Consider the following 20104-nt stretch of genomic DNA (forward strand, 5'->3'; position numbering starts at 1 on the left):
ATCCTCTAATGGCTCAGTGACTGCTTTAAGCTCTTTGGGTTGAAGCATAATGAAGAAAACTGTGGCAGTTGACACTAATACAAAGACTTTAAAGCAGCTTGTCTGTCAATGGCTTTGGGTTGCGTTGTTAAATGAGAGCACAGTCCAAATGAATGCAAGAAAATGGAATAAGGTAACTGATGCACATTAGTAATTCCATTGAGTGGCATTGTATATGTATGACAGAACGTCTGATGAGCAACAATCCAAGAGTCGGTGAGCTTCAGTTTATGACACGTTTGTGTATTCCTTGTTAACTTGTCTGGTAAAATATTTGATTGTAGGCCATAAACTGAGGCAACACATATTTTTATAGTCTCTTAGATTAACCTCTACAGGGTTAGCCTCATGTAGCACAAACCCTGACTGTACCAATTTATCCAATTAATTGTCCTTTGTGGGAATACGTTGCTAAATTAAAATGCCACCGATGTATTTCAAACCTTACAGCTCAGCTGTGAAACACCAGTCAAGTGTTTATGGTCCAACGGTTCCTTTAGCTGACAGACTTTCTGTTGAGCTTTTTTTATATTTTTATTTGACCCTTTGACATAAATATCCATGTGGAATTTAAATGTATGTAAAATATTCAATCGTTGCTTATTTGTATTCTGCATAGTAGGGAGTTGGAAGCTATCCGGTTACAGATTGAGAGAAAAGGGACTGAAACACTCTGGACAGGTCATAAGACTATCACAGACAATCAAAGTTTTACTGGGGGGGGGGCTCTCCAACCCGGAAGACTGCTTCTGTTTTGAGTGTGAGAGAAAATCCACTTTAACACATGAAGAAAATGAAAACACACACACAGAAATCGGGGCCACAAGTAATACAGCTAGCCTGAACAACTGACTGACGAACTACAGGTACAATATAAAAAATTATATACAATATATTTTTGTATATCAAATTAGTTTTTACATTAGGCCAAGAATTATATAAATGACCAATAAGTAATCAGTCACTCATGATGATTTTATTTTGACATTGTCTTTATTATGCACTGTGCACAGACCATTTAGTAAATTGCTCAGCTTTCTCTCGGTGAACATTGTTTTTGATGACTGGTCAGTTTATCTCGCTTTTACTTCTGTATGTGCCTTCCACTCAGTTGTGTGGAGGTGGGGTCATTATGTTCTTGAACAATGCTTAGAGATCAAACAACACTTCTTTTCTTTGTAGTTGATGATTCATACGTTATTCCAGCTTTACATTTATACAGTTCCACACACTCACATCTGAGTGCAGCCCAGTGCAACCAGTGGGCGATCAGACACTGGTGTATCTGAAAAAGGCCAATATTTGTGATTTATCTGTTTTGCCTCAAAAGTGAAAGTCTAAGCAAATAGCAAATGTTCACTTTAATTACATTTTTAACCCATATTGTGTCAATTAAAAGCATTTCAATTCAAGAGGCAAACCAAAGCAATTATTACAGCTAAAAATAGTATTTTTATTACCAATTAATCTGTCTATGACTTCTTTAATCAATTTGTTTTTTTGATTTAAGTCAAAAATGTCCATAACACGTTTTTAAAGCCCATGGTGCTGTCTTCAAACATCAACAGTACAAAACCCCAAAAATATTCAATTAGCTATTAAACAATACTGAGAAAAGCAGTAGACTTTCTGCTTGACTTAACAACCGAAACACTGAAATAATCGATTATACAGTGGGGCTCAAAAGTTTGAGCACCCCAGGTAAAATTTTGTATTAATGTGCATAAAAAAGCCACGAAAAGATGGAAAAATCTCAAACGCATCAAATGCCAGATTAGACATTCATATAATATGTCACAAAAATTTAGATTTTATTTCCAACATTTACGCTTTCAAAATAACAGCATCTGCAAAAGTTTAGGCACCCTGCAGATTTCAGACCTTGTACTTCCTCCTTTGGCAAGTATCACAGCTTAGAAACACTTCTTGTAGCCAGCCAAGAGTCTTTCAATTCTTGTTTGAGGTATCTTCGCCCATTCTTCCTTCCAAAAGTCTTAAAGTTCTTTGAGATTTCTGGGCTGTCTTTCAAGCACTGCTCTTTTAAGGTCTATCCAGAGATTTTCAATTATTTTGAAGTTAGGAGATTGCAAAGGCCATGGCAAAACCTTCAGTTTACGCCTCTTGATGTATTCCACAATGGATTTTGAGGTGTGTTTATGATCATTATCCATTTGTAGAAGCCATCCTCTCTTTAACTTCAGCTTTTTCACAGAAGGCATCAAGTTAGCGTTCAAAATTTGCTGACATTTTATTGAATCCATTTTTCCTTTTACTCGTGAAATGTTCCCTGGGCCACTGGCTGCAATATAACCCCAAAACATCATTGATCCACCCCCATGCTTAACAGTTGGACAGAGGTTCTTTTCATTAAATTCTGTGCCCTTTCTTCTCCAAACGTACCTTTGGTCATTTGGGCCAAAAAGTTCTATTTTAACCTCATCGGTCCACAGAACTTGTTTCCACAATGCATCAGGCTTGTCTATATGTTCATTTGCAAACTTCAAACGCTGATTTTTGTGGTGAGGACGTAGAAGAGGTTTTCTTCTGATGACTCTTCCATGAAGACTATATTTGTACGAGGATGTCTTTATAGTGGAATGGTGTACCACAACTCCAGTGTCTGCCAGGTCTTTCTGGATGGATCAAGTCAGTCAAACGTGGGTTTTGACTTGCTTTTTTTCACAATCCTGCGAGCTGTTCTGTCTGATATTATTCTTGGTCTTAAAAATATTGCATTGACTTCCACTGTTCCTGATGACGGCCATTTCTTAATTATATTCCAAACAGAGAACATTCGCATCTGAAAAGGCTTTGCTATCTTCTTGTAGCCTTCTCCTGCTTGGTGAGCGTCAACTATTTTCAGTTTTCTAGACACCTGCTAAGAAGAACCCATGGTGCTGATTGTTGGGGCAAGGTCAGATGAGTCTGGGCCTTTAAAACCTTAAGATTGACTTCACCTGGTCTTTACAGACGATGATTGAGAACAATCCATAGGCTCGTTCGAGATGAACTGCGCCTCGCCTGTAAAGTGGACGAGAGCAGGCGGCAGCAGCGGGGGGCGGTGACAAAAAGCTGCGGTAAAGTCGGACAGTTTCCAGCCGATTCCAGCAGCCTTCAGGCTAAACAGGAAGTGACAAAAACACTGTGGTGCGATTCCGATTTAATAAAATATAATCAGACCCACATATCAGCTGGTACACAGTCTCAAGTTGTTTTAATTATGACAGAGTAGCTGTCAAAGTGCTCTACATGCGATCTGTTGCTGATTTTAATAAACAACACACTGTAGATGATACGTGATCTGCCCAGATTTAGTCTCTCTGACTTCTAAACGTAACTATCAGTCACACAACATGTGTTCTGGACAGAATAAGTCTTTAAATCAGACAAATAGCAATTAAAATCCCTCAGATTCAAAAACCATAACAAGTTTAGATAAAACGTCATCATGTTGTAAACCAATCAGGTGTTAAAACAGCTCAGAAGCTGGCGTTTCCCAGCATGCTCTGGGTCCGCCTGGGTCCGCCTGGGTCCGCCTGGCTTTTGCATTCGTTAAAAAGCAACTGCGCCGCCTGCGTCTCAGAACTGCGGCCACCTTGTTCTCGTGAGATTTCCGTTGCCCACGTGTGGATGACGTCAGAGCAAGTCGGGATCAAGTCAGACACAAATCTAACTGGCATGCAACGGGCGCCGATCGCCGGTGATCGATTCTGCGCAGACCTGGCTCATCTCGAACAAGCCTCATGTCACGCTGTCACGTCTCAGCTTTCCAAAGGGGGCGATGCATGCTATAAACTCTGCAGGGTTCCCAAACTTTTGCAGACGCCATTTTTTGTTTTCTGTTATTTTAAAAGTGTAAATGATGGAAATAAAATCTAACTTTTTGTGACATATTATACAAATGTCTAATCTGTCATTTGATGACTTTTGGAAATTTTTCCATCTTTTCTTGGCTTCTTTATGCACATTAATAAAAAATTTTATCTGGGGTGCCCAAACATTCGAGCCCCACTGTAAGTATTGTTGCCAGTTCATTTTCTGTGAATCCACTTGCTGATTAAAAGGTGCTCTAAGCGATGTAACACGTTTTTTAGGCTACCACTTTTTTTGTCACATACAGCAAACATCTCCTCACTATCCACAAGCTCCCTGTCCTCTGAACACACTGTAAAAACGCAGTCAAAAAAACTGTGCCAACCTGCACCACAAACTATAACAAACAGTCTTCCAGCCTATAACCAACAAGAATGAGTTGGTTGAGCCATCACTGCAGAAGCATTAGAACGTGGGCTACTTCCACAGTGCGCGTTCATAATTCAACCAACTCCTTCTTAGGCTGGAACACCTGAATTGTGTTAAAAAATGTTGGCATAAAAAAAAACACTAGATAGCTAGCCATAAACATTTATTTAAAGGCAAAGGGAAATCCTGAAAATGATCCAAAAACTTATACCCTTAACTTATCCCAAAATTGAAACGTTTTTTTTATAAATATTTTGTTTGTTTCTGTTAGCATAATATAGATATACTAGTATACTATATAAAAGTATACAGTAGAGTAAGCAGCACTAAAACTAGATTCTTTAATGTCACAGAGCGAATATGATTGTACTGCTTTAGAGATTGTTCAGCCATTACCTATCTGCTACATAAATTAAAAAATAATATGTGCAGTCTAATTACTGCCATAATCAAACAGACTTTCTCAAATGCATTTTAAAACGCAACTCTAACCTGTTCTGGAGGGGGTGTTTGATGTAGGCCTCTGGGTTCACAATCTCTTGTCCAGTCTCCTCAGCTCCATCTTCATCAGGCTGATTTGAACTTGGGTTGGTTTCCTAAAAAGTAGTAAGGTAGAGGGGATGCATTTAAGGAAAGTAGGCAGTAGTTTCTATCCCCAGTGCAAATGACCATACTTTCTAGTGTAACTAACTAGGGAAAAAATCTTGCAACAGTAACATGGCGTCTAATCTCTTGAGCAACAACTTTCCAGTTGTTGATTAAGTTGCATAAGTAAACCCTTCAGCCATGGCAACTAGATACAATTTAAACAGAGCCAATATGACAAAACAAGTGTTGTTTCTCCCAAATGAATTTGCTTTATCGTTAAAAAAAAAAAAAAAATCCGTCACGTAAGCGTTCACAAGTGAAACCCGATGTAACATATGGTACACATTTGTTACGCGAAGCTAGAGTTAAACTAATTTTAACTTTACTGCTAACATTTTACGTTTCCCACTAAAGGCGACATGTAATTTCGAAAAGTGGTAAAGTCAACCTAATTATTGAACACGTTTCTATTATTCCCAAGAGGTTTAGTTATTAGCGGAAATAACACCACCAATTTCCATTCATATATATGCTTTTTTAAAGTTGTACAATGATGTTAAGTTGCTTGCTTGGAACAATGTATCCCCTAAATTATGACATGACCTTACAACAACCAACAAAAATGGACATAGTCTTCTATTTGGCATGCATTTTATACACCAGATAGTGTTTATTTGAAAAAACAATAACAACATTTTTTTTAACTTAACGTTAACCTTAGCCACTTGCTAAGTAGCTAGCTAACGTTGCACCGTAGAGGTCAGAGAGCACTGTCAACCAATTTTGACAGTGAAGTTGTAGCTACAAAAAACAACTGCTATTTCTGTTTAGTGGCTTAGCTATATTAGCTACATGCCGAATTTACTGTTGGTTCATAATAATCACACATGTCTTGAATAATAGTCACTCGGGTATGTACTTCTGCGGTTAACCTAATTAATAGCAAACACACTAATTTGGCAATGGAACTTGGCAAAGGTGAACGGCACGTCGGTTAGTTGTAACGTCAGCCTAAAGTTGGGAGATCTCGACTCACAAGCATTCCTCTGTTAAGCTTAGGTCGTGGCACAGAAGACACTCTTTAAACTAGTCAAAACGGCACGTATGATTGGAACAACTATCAATTTATATTTGAATACGGATGTGTAAAGGTAGACATAAACTTTAAATGTAAACTTGCTCTATAATAAAAGCAAGAATCCCCCTAAATGTTTTGATATGTTCTTTAGAGAAAGTGCTCACCGGTTCGGCGGTCGCCATCTTACAAATCTCTGTTTGGAAAGTGTCCGTTGATTGGACGATTGGGCCGAACTGTCCAACGTGACGGCCCAGCTGCGGACATGCGCTGTGAGCAGTCGCTGGCTGGCTGCTTCTCTGCGACTCCACCCCTCCTGCGGACGAAGGCATGGCGAGCATCGAGGCTAGAAGGGAGTGTGAGACAGATGGCTGCGGCCAAGACGCCAAACTTCAGTGTCCCACATGTATCAAGCTTGGTATTCAAGGCTCCTATTTCTGTTCACAGGTACCGCTGCTTTTTCGGCTTCTCCGGTTTAAACGTCGGCTGTAGACACACACCTAGGCCCTCTGTCCTATCACGAGGCTGCTAACGTTAACTGTCATGCTAGGTAGACATGTGTAACGTTAGATGCTTTGTAAACCGCTAATAACATATTTGGTTAACGTTAACAGGTGCCTTCTGGCTGCGTAATGTTATACAGATTGCATATATTGAATAGTGCACTCAGCAATTGTAACTGGTGCTATTTCCGTAGCGTTAACTGTAGGCCAAGGGGTAATGTTAACGTTAACATTAGCTTGCTAACTGTTGGCTGATTAGCTAAAGTGAGTGATACATTGTCCATGCTCAAAATGAAAAGCATTTAGTGTGGTGTTTTTGGCTGTAAGCTTAAAATTAATATCAAATAATGTGTATTCATGTTTATTGAGTAGGAACAAGGTATTCTAGCAGTGCTATAGCTAGACTGCATGTCTTGATAAGTTGTGAAGTGCGGTGGCACAGTGCTTGACCGTCACCCTGGCACATTCTCTTTTACGAGACCAAACCCCACTCACAAATCAGTCAGTTTAAAGATGGGTTTCTTTATCGTCAATACCTCATACATAGTGGAAGCCCTTCAGGGCTCAACAGAAGCTAGCTACTATCCAAAACAGATGTAAACATCGAAGTAAACGGAGGAAAAGGTGAAGATGGAAATGACCTATGGCTACGATCACGACTATGTAGACAAGCAAGGCCATCTATGTGTCCATCTCTACATTAGAGCGGCCACCGAAGCAGGCGTGGAGGAATACACTAACTGCTAGTTCTCTGCTGGGCATCCTGCTGGCCAATGTGCAGGCGCCCGATGGTGAGCTGGGTGGCCTCCATGCCTGCGTCGGTTTCCAGTGGCATGTCGGGAGCTGTTGTGTCCTTTTGCTGAGACTTTGCTGGATCCTGAGTACCGGTGCCATTCAACCAGGGGACTATTTTTCTGTGTTTGGATCCGACGGCCACCTTCTGCTTCATGATGAATCATGCATAAGTTGAAAGAGCTGATGGGATACATTTCACTCTAATTCTAACTTTTACAATTTCATGTGACAACTACAAATAATTAATTAAATTGATGAGTCACATGTGAGAGTTGAATATCCTGTTGATAAAGGTTGTGGATTCTGCTTTGAAGCTACGTTTTCTTGCAGCAGCCACTACATTAGAAAAGGTCTCTGTCAATAAAGCATTGAACATTAAACCGCAATTGCTCCTCTACAGAAGGGCTCTGAGTCAAACGTTGTATACAGGTAAAAGCCAGTAAATTTAGAATATTTTGAAAAACTTGATTTATTCAGTAATTGCATTCAAAAGGTGTAACTTGTACATTATATTATTCATTGCACACAGACTGATGCATTCAAATGTTTATTTCATTTAATTTTGATGATTTGAAGTGGCAACAAATGAAAATCCAAAATTCTGTGTGTCACAAATTAGAATATTACTTAGGCTAATACAAAAAAGGGAGTTTTTGAAAGTTGGCCAACTGAAAAGTATGAAAATGAAAATATGAGCATGTACAATACTCAATACTTGGTTGGAGCTCCTTTTGCCTCAATTACTGCATTAATGCGGGTGGCATGGAGTCGATGAGTTCTGGCACTGCTCAGGTGTATGAGAGCCCAGGTTGCTCTGATAGTGGCCTTCAACTTTCTGCGTTTTTGGGTCTGGCATTCTGCATCTTCCTTTTCACAATACCCCACAGATTTTCTATGGGCTAAGGTCAGGGGAGTTGGCTGGCCAATTTAGAACAGAAATACCATGGTCCGTAAACCAGGCGGGGTAGATTTTGCGCTGTGTGCAGGCGCCAAGTCCTGTTGGAACCGAAATTCCATCTCCATAGAGCAGGTCGCAGCAGGAAGCATGAAGTCTCTAAAACTTGCTGGTAGACGCTGCGTTGACCCTGGATCTCAGGAAACAGAGTGGACCGACACCAGCAGATGACATGGCACCCCAAACCATCACTGATGGTGGAAACTTTACACTAGACTTCAGGCAACGTGGATCCTGTGCCTCTCCTGTCTTCCTCCAGACTCTGGGACCTCGATTTCCAAAGGAAATGCAAAATTTGCTTTCGTCAGAAAACATGACTTTGGACCACTCAGCAGCAGTCCAGCTCTTTTTTTTCCTTAGCCCAGGTGAGACGCTTTTCGGCTGTTTCTTGGTCAACAGGGCTGACACGAGGTATGCGGCAGTTGAAAACCATGTCTTTCAAGCGTCTCTGGTGGTGATCTTGAAGCACTGACTCCAGCAGCTGGCCACTCCTTGTGAATCTCCTCACATTTGAATGGGTTTTTTTTCACAATCTTGACTAGGGCGCGGTGATCCCTATCGCTTGTACACTTTTTCTGACCACAGTTTTTCCTCCCTTTGCCTCTCTATTAATGTGTTTGGACACAGGCTCTGAGAACAGCCAGCCTCCTCAGCAATAACCTTTTGTGTCTTTCCCTCCTTGTGCAATTGTGTCGATGGTCGCCTTTTGGACAGCTGTCAAATCTGAAGTCTTCCCCATGTTTATGTAGGCTTCGGAACGGGACTGAGAGACCATTTAAAGCCCTTTGCAGGTGTTTTGAGTTAATCATCGATAGTTTGTGGCACCAGGTGTCTTCAAAATTTACCCTTACACAATTTCTAATTTTGTGACACACGGAATTTTGGATTTCATTGTTCCCCTTCAAATCATCAAATTAAATGAAATAAACATTTGAATGCATCAGTCTGTGTGCAATGAATAAATATAATGTACAAGTTACACCTTTTGAATGCAATTACTGAAATAAATCAAGTTTTCAAAATATTCTAATTTACTGGCTTTTACCTGTAAATAGTTAGGTTGGGTGGCAGTTTAAGTTGTGGTGCCATGGTATTTGACAAGACATTTTTGCTGTGATTGCATTTTTGGGTGTGTAACCTGACCCTGCTTTCTATATTTCCCCTCTCTCTCTCTGCTGTTGACTTTCCAATAAAGGTGCACACACCATTGAAATAGCAATACATGGTAGAGACTCTAAATGATTGTCTCAAGGATACATACAGATATATTTTTGTGAAAGTATCTATCTTTAGAGTACTACGATGCAATATCTGTCAATGTGCAACCAAGAAACATTGTGTTCTTGGTTGTGTTTGAAAGGGTTATGCATTAGAACAAATTTGGTAACCATGCATGGGATTGTCAGACATTAGTTAAGTGTACTCTTGAGCATAATCTGTACTGTATCAATAATAACAAATCCATAGATCTGTCTCTCTGTTAATGTACATCCCCATTTAGAGTTCTTCTCTGTTTTCATGTCTAGGAATGTTTCAAAGGGAGCTGGGTGTCTCACAAGTTGCTGCACAAAAAAGCAAGTATGTATCACTGATCATTGTCAGTTCTGTACTTTGGAACATCTGTGGTGGACACTCTAGCTATCGCAGTATATGAATAAGTTGCATGTTGTTTTGGTTAATAGTACTGATAGACAAGTTGAGGTTTTAGAAACCAACAATTGAACCTATAGGCTACATGGTGTTCAATTAGCGCTCGTGACAAACGTCAGGAACAGATGATCTCCCTTTACTGTGAGCTAACACAGTGGTGCCAGATGCTTCAGATACCTTGTGCTGTGTTTTGTCAGAGGAGGACAAGAACCAGAATGAATCTAAGAACTGTGTGGAGAATGACATCAACACGGACCCATGGCCGGGCTACCGCTACACAGGAAAACTACACCCTTACTACCCACTTGTAAGTTGCTGTTAATAAATGATGGCATACATTTTGCTATGTATGATTTATTATGAATGCAGACATGCTTAAGCAATAACAACCATTTTTGTCTCCAATTGGTTGTTCTAAATTAGTGGTGCTAAACTGATTTGCACCTTTTTGTCACAAGTCTCCCGGTCATTTACCACTCACAGCCGTAACAATGATATGACTTTTTTTAACAATGTTTTATAACAATGTTTCAAATGTAAAACTTCTCCCTTGTGACACAACTGTGCACTCTGTTAGCTAAAAGGTACACTGTACTCAAAGGTTTCAGGCTTTGGATATTAAATTAATCAGAATCAGATTTATTGGCCAAGCATACTTACATACACAAGGAATTTGACTTTGGTAGGTGTTAACACTATATATATTCAACAAGTAGACATGTAAACACAAATAGATACACTATATACATATAAGCACAGGTCAACATAATATATAAAAATAGAAAACAAGACATTATCAAGAAGAGTATACATGGAGTGGGATTTAAGGTGCAAAAAGTTATTGCGCAGAGTAGTGTGCAAGATCTATATTGTAGTGTTAAATAAGCAATGTGTAGAGAAGAGGGTGAGTGGCCAAAGTTGTGATGACCCACTTATCCTCAGAGATGATAAACAGTCACTGGCACACACAGCACCATACAAAACAGGGAACATACACTGATACTTGTCAGTGTATATATGCTTTGAATGTGTCATGTAAATGCCATAACGTTTCTGTCCTCTTCTTGGCCCCTGGTGTAGACTCCCATGAGGCCCGTGCCCGGTGACATCCAACGACCTGACTATGCTGATCATCCGAGAGGTAACTGTCCTTCTTTCTCAAGGAAATAGATTCTTTGTTGATCACATTGGCTCATCACTTGGGATGCTTTTTTGACATGGTAAAATACACAAAACAGCAATTGTACTGTAGCTTGTTTTGTTGTTGAAATAAAAACCAATGCCATAACATCGTGGCATCACAAGAAAAACTTTGTCATGAGAAAAAAAGCAAAAATCTGAGATTTTAACTATAAAAAGTATTTATAATCCCCCCATACTACCATCCACTGCCATTCCACTGCCAATGTTGCTCTGCGACATTTACACTGCAGTGTTAGTGTTGGGGAAAGCCATTGTTATCCAAATCGCTTTTGAAAGACTATGGGTTAAGTTTTTTTCTTTCTTCTTTTTTTCATCCTACCAGAGTTGGTTGACGTTTTGTAAAAGTGCAGTAGTGTGTGTTGGTCAGCCTGTAGGCGATGGGGTACGATGTATTCTCAGAATGATTCACCTTTTGTCTTGCAAAGCTAATTATTGAACCAATCAAATGTCTTGCCTACTGGCAGAGTAAAGAGTGCCCAATGACACCTGAGATTCACAGATCTTTTTAGATGACTTCAACAGAACAGTTAGCCATTGGTGGTGGCAAACATTTGATAGCATGTGAGTGCACATTTTGAGCTGCAAGCTGTTAAAGGCCTGTTTGAGTGCGTTACAATAGGAGACAAAGCGGTCATCCATGCATGTTTTTTAACTTTCTGCGTGAATACACAGATAAGCTGATATGTCTTGTGCTGTAGGCTAAACAAGTCTGTACAAACAGGATGGTCTGAGCATCTGCACCCCTGTAGGCAATGCTGAAGACAGAACTTAATGAAGAACAAGACCACCCCAGTTTTCTTGAGCAATTGAGAGTGAAAGCTACTCCTTTGTGACTGTAACTAGCAATGCTTTGTCACCAGTTTGTGTAATGGTAGAGCTGTTTTTTCTTTCCACGCATCTTCACTCTTACGTTGTTGAGCAAGTGGCTGACGTCTGTATACCGCTGCAGAATGAGACGTGTATTGTCTGTAGGATTGTTACTGCTAGTATCATTTGACTGGATTTTATTTGATCCAGTATTACTTTTATTAAAATTGATTTCTGCTGAGTGGTATGCACATGCAGTTCCTCTTTTAGTATTTTAACAGGCAAGAGTCAACTTTATGTAGATGCCTTTCTCCTAATGACATTTCTCTCTACTCTAATGTTTTAAACCTTAAACTGCAATGACTGCAATCCATTTTTCTCTACTAAACAGCCCACTAACGTCTGATCTTTTGACATTGAGGGTTTCACATTTATTGCAGTATGTTTTGATGACCAGTCTGCCTTTTGTGTGTTAATTATTACACACCTATAATTGTAACCTGGCTTGTTAACGTATGTTTCTCTGAGCAAGTCATTCATTGTGCAACCATGGCAACCTCTACATCCTTGTCATCTGACTGCATAAATCCATACTCAGGTAGTCATGGTTACAGTTCTCTTTCATTCTCCTGTGAGGCCTTGTCAGGGACCGAAGCACAAACGTTACAAGCTAATGTTTTTTTTAATGTGGCATTGTTATCGAGCTGAAGTCACATCTTGAACTGATTTTTCTTTTTACGTCTAATTAACTGTATGCCATTATGAATACATTATAATGTGCCCAATCTGATTCTCTCATACCTTTCTTCTCTTCTGAGCAGCTGTATCAAAGCGTAAGTGAAGTCTAATTGATTGCTGCACTCACCCTGTCGGCTCTGCAGGTCAAAAGCAGGGCTGTATTCGACTTGTATGCAAACCTGTCTAAAGTCTGTGTTGCTAGGCAACTGTTCGTGTTCATGCAGCAATCATCTTGTTGAGTTGATAAATTATAGATCAGCGAATTGTTGATGACTCCAGTGCCTAGAACAACATGTATTTAAGTACTGTCCTGATGTGCTTTTCAGTCTAACAATTATGATTTGATTGTGTTTAATCTACAGCTAAATTGCAGGTAATGTGTTGCCAAGGTGATTGCGCTGACACCTGTGCTTCTGTTCTTCTCCATATATAAAATTAACAGCCCTGCTCTGTTCCTCTGAGTAGACAGCGCAAGTGTCATTAGAGTCTGCTTCTGCTCAGGTGCTGATGCTGTAACTTGTTCTGTGCAGGAGCAGCTAGTTGTCCATAGTACCATAGCACTGAAACATGCTTTTACATTGGTTAGAAATGTGTGATTTAAGTTAAAAGCATGTTGTAACAAAACCTCCCTAATTTATAATTACTAGAAGAAGGCCTTAAGTAAAAGATTTAGTTTTGATGAGGGATTTAAAAGACAATGTTCAAGCAATCTAAAAGCAAAGAGTTCCACTGCTGTGACACAAGATCCTTTACTTTTCCTGGTAATTTGCGGTCAGTGTGGGTAGAATGAATGCAGATTAAACAAACAAGTTAAATAACAAAACTTGTTTGTGAAATTATTTTACCCTCCTGTTGTCCGTGGGTCAATTTTGACCCATTTTCACAATGTTTCTAAATCAGAAATTTGAGTTTTCTTTCAACTAAATGATCAAAAACAAAAAACGTGGAGGGTTATATCCAACACTCTTCCCAAGCAAAATAAATTATTTGGGTGGTTTATTCAATTTTATAGCATTTGAAGAGGAAAGAAATGATGAGTGTTGAAAGAAGTGACAAATGTTGGTATAAGCAACTAAAACATCGAAAAAACATAATTTTGAAATCACAATAATTTAACACGATTACTTAACTTCTGGAAAAATGTTGCAATTATTAAACTTAAACAGTGGAAAAAGCTAAATAATTCAACAGTAACAAAAAAAAAACATCTGAAATTTCCCTTAATACTTTTCCTATTACAACTTTATTTTTTCATTTCAGAACACGAGAAAATAACGTGATGAGCCAAATAATAGTTTTTCTCGATTATTCTGTTTTTGTGATCATTGGGAGCTGAAATCATAATCGCGATTAAATTTCGATTAATTGCACAGCCCTATACTATACTTACTTTTATTGTTAAAAATTGATCACAATAAATATTTAACATCACCAGTATGGCAAAGCATAAAACCAAAACCAAAATATGATCATGTAAAGGGGCTGTAGGTTGGATTGCGAAGATCCAGGACTTAGCCAAAGAATTTAAACATTGATGACTTCTCAGTCCCCCCCCCCCCCCCCCCCCCCCCCCCCCCCCTCTGCTAAAGCCAAAACTGTCTCCTAAACCCCTCACTCTATGAAGGAGAATGAATGTGTGTACCTGAGCAGTGATTGACACGCAGTTAGACGTGTTTCTGTAAATTCATGAGTGAAAACAAAATCTCCTCTGTACTCGTGGTCTGGAATTGTATTAATTGTGTACTGTGTGTTAAGCTGCCAGGAGTCAGACACCCCAGAAGGTAAAGTTAATAATAAAGGTAAATACAATGGCTTGATATAATCCATCCACATGGTATACTCTTACTAAAACTGCATACGGTATTAGTTGAAAATAGCCTGTGGTGAATTAGGATGTCTGTGCCTTCTCACTACCAAATGACTTAATTGTGAACTGTCACTTATGATGTGAAAACACAATCGATTAGGAGTATTTAAATCTGTCCAATCAGCCAAAGTTGATGCTGCGTCTAAAAGTTGACAGACGTACGACAGCTGCTTTGAAAGGTCCTACTTGAGTCGGCTCATCAGCTTCGCTGAGTATTGACGTGTGAATGATGCCTTTTGTCTGTCCTTGTTTCCTTTACACAGGGATATCTGAGTCTGAGCAGTTTCTGAAGGGGACATCACAGATCAAGATCCTTTGTCCTGAGGACATTGAAGCCATGAGAGTAGTGAGCAAGGTAGCAAAACTCGTCATTGTCATATCGTCATGTTTTTCATTTTTTGATTTAATTCATTTGGGTTTTTTGACATGTCTGTTTTTTGTTGTTGTTGCAGCTAGCACGGGAAGTCTTGGACATTGCAGCCGTGTTAGTGAAACCAGGTGCAACAACAGAAGAAATTGACCATGCTGTGCATCTGGTACACACACACACACACACACACACACACACACACAAAATATGATTCCCTGTCTAATGTGATGTAGAATCACTGTGTACACATACAGATCTTACCAACTGCATTTGGCATCTTCATTACATATAACTCCTTCTCCTCTGTCTCCATACCCAACATGTATTGTCTGTTCAGGCTTGCATTGCAAGGAACTGTTACCCTTCCCCCCTCAACTACTACAACTTCCCCAAATCCTGCTGCACGTCTGTCAATGAAGTCATCTGCCATGGCATCCCAGACAGAAGACCATTACAAGAAGGAGATATCCTCAATGGTATGCTAATTAAACTAATGACTTAAACTAATAACACTTTTTGGGACCCTAGCGTCAGGTTCCAAAAGTTGTTTTTCTGATATGTGGGATTGCGTTATGTTTTTATTTGTTAGAATAGAGTTACAGTACCATATTGTTATGTGATTTTAATGGTTTTGTATGTGATAGTATGTAACATTCCTAACAAACCTAACAGTGATCTTTCTTTTTGTTTTTAAACACCCCCATTTTCACTATTGACCTATTCTCATTTTTAAACGTCCTAAAAACAGTAAAGCTAAGTTCAGATGTAAGGAAATGTTTTATTAAAGAAAGAGAGAGAGGGGGGGGGGCAGACATTCCTCTGCCATGACAAATGATTGTACCAGCATCCTGAAATGGTGTCAGCAGGAGTTTGGCCAATTTTAGCCTCTTTTATGAATATTTCTGCTAAGACGATGTCTTCCATCCGCCACTCCCCTCAGAGCGTCTGCTGGAGCACTTGCCAACAACTCAGCTCGCACTGCGTGGTCTGACAAGACAAATAGTTTCATTAACCTTTCCCAGTGGGGATTTGCCTGTCAGATCTGCAGCTCTCTATATTTCTTGTTAAGTGGGGGGGGGGGAAAGTCCTAGTTTGCCCACTTGCAATTCCAATTTAAAAATGGCACGTTTTGTTTGGCCTTGCAAATGATGTTAAATGTTTTATAAATGCATATGTCCACCTAATATATACCTATATGTTTCAGATTATTCATAACCGTATTCCTTTTGTGTTCAACATAATATAATCTAGTTTATCGTGTAACACAATGGCTCTGACCCATTTCCCTCTTACGCAGTTGACATTACAGTCTACCACAACGGTTTCCATGGTGACCTCAACGAAACCTTCTATATTGGCGAAGTAGATGAAGAAGCAAAGAAACTGGTTCAGACCACATATGAATGCCTTATGCAAGCCATCGACTCCGGTAGGTATCCCAGCTTGATTTTCTTTCATTTTGCTGATAATGTGTGCATACAGAAGATTCCGGCAGTATTATATGGATGCTCATGGCTATGGGAATTATCAAGAAATCGCACTACAGAAATGCAGAAGATGCATCTGAATTATTTTAGAAACGGTGTCACCATTACATGGTTTATTCACCAGAGACCACGGACATTTTAGAGCAAGTTGAGTTTGAATGGCCATTTTTGACCTTTGAAACAGTATTTTTCAGTTTTTGTCCTGTTTCCAAGGTCAAGAATGAACTTTCAATCTCAACTTTTAAGCTAACATGGACAACGCTGTAATGGGCCCTTATCAAAATGTTGCTAATACTTTGGGTTTCCGATTATTTATTTTAAACTCTCAAATAGCAATATCGCCCTCAGAATTCAGTGCCCATGGGACTATAAACTGCAACACATTTTTCCAAGGCCTAAAACCATCATGTTTTGTTTTTACAGTGAAGCCTGGCATTCGCTACAGAGAATTAGGTAACATCATTCAGAAGCACGCTCAGGCCAACGGCTTCTCGGTGGTGCGGAGCTACTGTGGTCACGGTATCCATAGACTTTTCCACACTGCTCCCAATGTGCCACATTATGCCAGTAAGTAGTCATATCCCTGCTGTCCTACACGTTTTTAATCAATGAAAGTGACTATTGAATTTCTTACAAGCTCTCCCCCAATAAGATGATTTCTATATTCATTGATTTCCCAGAAAATAAAGCAGTTGGAGTTATGAAGCCTGGCCACGTGTTTACCATTGAGCCCATGATATGTGAAGGTGAGTGTAACTGCCTTTTGTATGAATTAGGTCAACATTGACAATAACAATGGTATTATAATTGCCTTAATTAATCTATTTTTGTTGTTATTCAATTTCTTATTTAGGCCAAGAATGTTATAGCATAAGGTTTGAAGGTCTTTTGTTCTGCACTTTAAAGAGGAAAATCTAATAAATAAATTTTGGGGCGGAAAAAACAATTATAACATGAAGAAAGAGGTTGTCTGCTTTTTCACAATGCGTTTTCCAGATAATTACTTGGGGTTTTAAATGGTTAAGATGTAGGTTGTTACCTTTCTTGTTCAGTTTATCTGACAAAATTTGGAGATACACAAATTAGATAGATAGATAGATAGATAGATAGATAGATGTTTATTGATCCCAAGAAAAATGGGAAATTCCTGTGTTACAGCAGCAAAATCAGTCTCAAAGCACAAAATATAAATATAAATTAAATACTAGGAAAAATATACATACATACAATATACATGAAATAATAATACGAATAAAGTAAAAATAACAAATGTTGGAATATGTACAGGATGGGGGAACAAAAATGTGCAAATGCTTAAATAATATGCTAAAATGTAAATGTAAATAAACCAAATGTCCAGGTTGCATTAGTGCAGTAGTGTGGTGTCCAAAAGTCTCATCTACCACCCAGAGATGACATGTTAAAAAGTGTTATTGCTTGTGGAATGAATGATTTTCTGTGTAATTAAGGAGAGCAACAAAAAAATGTCACCGTTTTCAAGCAAGTAAAATTGACTCAAACCTCAAGTCACTCAGGTCACTCAAACCTAGTCACTCCAGAGTGAAAATGTGAGGCTGTTTACTGGCTCATTAGGGGTTAAATTATGTGTAATGCAGCATGCCCCGTCATGTTTTAAAACCAGTGATTAAATATTTAAAAACCACTCCATACCTTACAGATATTTAATGTCAGACTTGGAAGTGCCTGTTTCTGCAACTTGTGTTTAATTGATGCTGTGTAAGCCAATGCCGTGTGTTTGTGCGTCATGTCTCAGGTGGCTGGCAAGACGAGACGTGGCCCGATGGCTGGACGGCGGTGACGAGAGACGGGAAGCGCTCGGCTCAGTTCGAACACACCCTGCTGGTGACGGAGACCGGCTGCGAGATCCTCACCCGCCGCCTGGAGGACAACGGTCGCGCTCATTTCCTTAACCAAGTGTAGGCCAGACTTGAAAGCACCAAGGACTGGATTTTCCAGACACGGACACCCAGCACCTCTGGGCCTCACACATACGCACAGTCACTCTAGCACACACACTTACACAAACACATACACACACACCTCAAACAAGAGGCACCACTTCTACAGCTCAGTTTAACTTGGGCTTTCATTGTTCTTTGAATCAAATATCGGTTCCTCAAAATAAATGGAAGTACTTGAATGTGTCTTATATTAAACGTGGATTGCTTTATTAGTGAAAACTGTATCCTCTGAAGGAAAAATATAAACATTTGAGATTTGGTTTTGCTTAGCGGTCAGGCTGGACATCAGGCCTGTTTTGAACTCTAACTCATGTCACCCAGAGATTTTACTGACTGGCTAGTTGTCTGTGGTGTGTGGTGCTCAGGGCAAATCCAACTGGTACACCATGCTTTGTTTCTTTTCTCTCAACCTCTGCTAACATAATCAGACTTCATATGACTTTCCCAGAGATGAACTGCAAAGAATCGGCAATAGTAGAGACAATGGGAGGAAACGAGTCTCACAACCTTAACAACTAGCAACTCAAAACATATTTTTACAAAAGAAATGTAAGTTTAGATTTTAGGCAACAAAGAAAACTATCATCTATCAGTTCTTATCAGCTGTTGTACAACAGAAGCAGAGTTAGGCATAGGCATTTTAGAAGCAGTTGTTATATATTTTAGGCTGTCCACATAGTAGCTTTCTTAGCCAGAGTTAGATGAGAAGATCAATAGTTCTTTGATATAAGAGTTATATTCATCTTATCATCAAACTCTTGGCAAGAATGCAAAATTAGCCTATTTCCAAAATGTTTGGGAAATTTCTGCACTGGTTTTGAAAGATGTATTGCTTCATACTGGCCTGTTGGATAGCTGATCACAGTACCAGGGCAACTATCACTGTCTTATTTACTTGGTGACGTGTCCAGTAGAAGCACTCTTAACTCCTTATATACTAAACGTGGCTGTTATTAGTGCAACGTCAGTTTTCCAGTTCATTATGTCTGCCATGGTTGCTAGGAGAATTATGACGCGACCACAGAGCATCTACATAAATATTCAGAATGAGAAGAATGACATTGAGCATAAAATCGTTCAAGTGCTGAGCTTGTTAATCCTGCTTTGAGGAATACTCTTTTAGTGTCCAATAGCCCTGGTGTAGCAGCCTTAATATATGAATCTAGGAATTAAAACATGCTGGATATCTCGAAGCACGTTAACTGATGTTTCCCCTTACGTCGACAGTCATCATTTACCTTGACGTGGGGATTACCCTGGTGTGAGCAGCAGTCATTCTTTCTATTTGCAGAGGACTAATGTGATCACCGTTTCTCTGCCATCTTTGTATTTATTCTAATGGAGTAATAAATGAGTCTTCTGTAGCTCTGTGTGGGCGAGTTTGTCCTTGGATAGATTGGCTTCGTTATCTAAATCCCAAAAGTGGTTTAATTTACAACGTCTTTATTAGTAGAAATGACAGTGAGCTTTAATGCATTCTTAAACTCCGTGGAGTACAATGATGGTCTAAACGACATTTGATTTTGACACTGTTCGTTTACGTTAAGCTTCACTAGTGTGACTATATCTGTACACGTTCAACTTAATGAAGTTACAATGACAGTTTCTCTGCTTCTATAAACATACACAATTCTATCAGACCATAAGCATAATTATTTAAAGCTTTGCCAATAAAGTATTTGGTCTGGTGTGACTAGTAGAAGATAATTCATGCATAGTCAGAAGCTGGTGGTAGTTTAAACAAACCTTAAAAGTCTTAAAACATCTTAAAGATTATTGTTTCGGGCTTTTTTTATTGTTGTC

At 39.2% G+C, this 20104-nt stretch overlaps 2 protein-coding genes and 1 long non-coding RNA gene across 3 annotated transcripts in view; 2 read left to right on the top strand and 1 right to left on the bottom strand.

Moving 5' to 3' along the window:
* eif4eb (eukaryotic translation initiation factor 4eb) overlaps window positions 1-6334 on the bottom strand; it is a 12256-nt gene extending 5922 nt beyond the window's left edge. Inside the window, exons 1-2 of the mRNA XM_032500080.1 lie at window positions 6112-6334; window positions 4774-4877 (exon numbers count right to left, since the gene is read on the bottom strand). Coding sequence (XP_032355971.1) covers window positions 4774-4877; window positions 6112-6285 — 278 coding nt within the window. The 5' untranslated portion in view covers window positions 6286-6334. The remainder of the gene's footprint in view (window positions 1-4773; window positions 4878-6111) is intronic.
* Window positions 6141-19665, top strand: metap1 (methionyl aminopeptidase 1). Its single transcript, XM_032500073.1, has 11 exons — window positions 6141-6391; window positions 9724-9775; window positions 10045-10154; window positions 10928-10988; window positions 14726-14817; window positions 14915-14998; window positions 15170-15308; window positions 16130-16261; window positions 16743-16886; window positions 17000-17065; window positions 18094-19665. The coding sequence occupies exons 1-11, from the start codon at window positions 6275-6277 to the stop codon at window positions 18258-18260; spliced, it is 1164 nt and encodes a 387-aa protein (XP_032355964.1). The 5' UTR covers window positions 6141-6274; the 3' UTR covers window positions 18261-19665.
* LOC116669939 (uncharacterized) lies at window positions 12697-14544 on the top strand. Its single transcript, XR_004326914.1, has 2 exons — window positions 12697-13207; window positions 13263-14544. It is a non-coding gene; the product is annotated as an uncharacterized LOC116669939 (long non-coding RNA).
* Window positions 19666-20104: the final 439 nt, after the last annotated feature.

This window comes from Etheostoma spectabile, chromosome 20 (genome assembly GCF_008692095.1).
Source record: "Etheostoma spectabile isolate EspeVRDwgs_2016 chromosome 20, UIUC_Espe_1.0, whole genome shotgun sequence".
In the NCBI taxonomy this organism is placed as follows: Eukaryota; Metazoa; Chordata; class Actinopteri; order Perciformes; family Percidae; genus Etheostoma; species Etheostoma spectabile.

Excerpts from the sequence above, each read along its gene's own strand:
- metap1 (XM_032500073.1), top strand. The coding sequence starts at position 6,275 with ATGGCGAGCATCGAGGCTAGAAGGGAGTGTGAGACAGATGGCTGCGGC. Across the intron at positions 9,776-10,044 it reads GTTGCTGCACAAAAAAGCAA|AGGAGGACAAGAACCAGAAT; the intron begins GTATGTATCACT and ends GTGTTTTGTCAG. Across the intron at positions 10,989-14,725 it reads CTATGCTGATCATCCGAGAG|GGATATCTGAGTCTGAGCAG; the intron begins GTAACTGTCCTT and ends TCCTTTACACAG.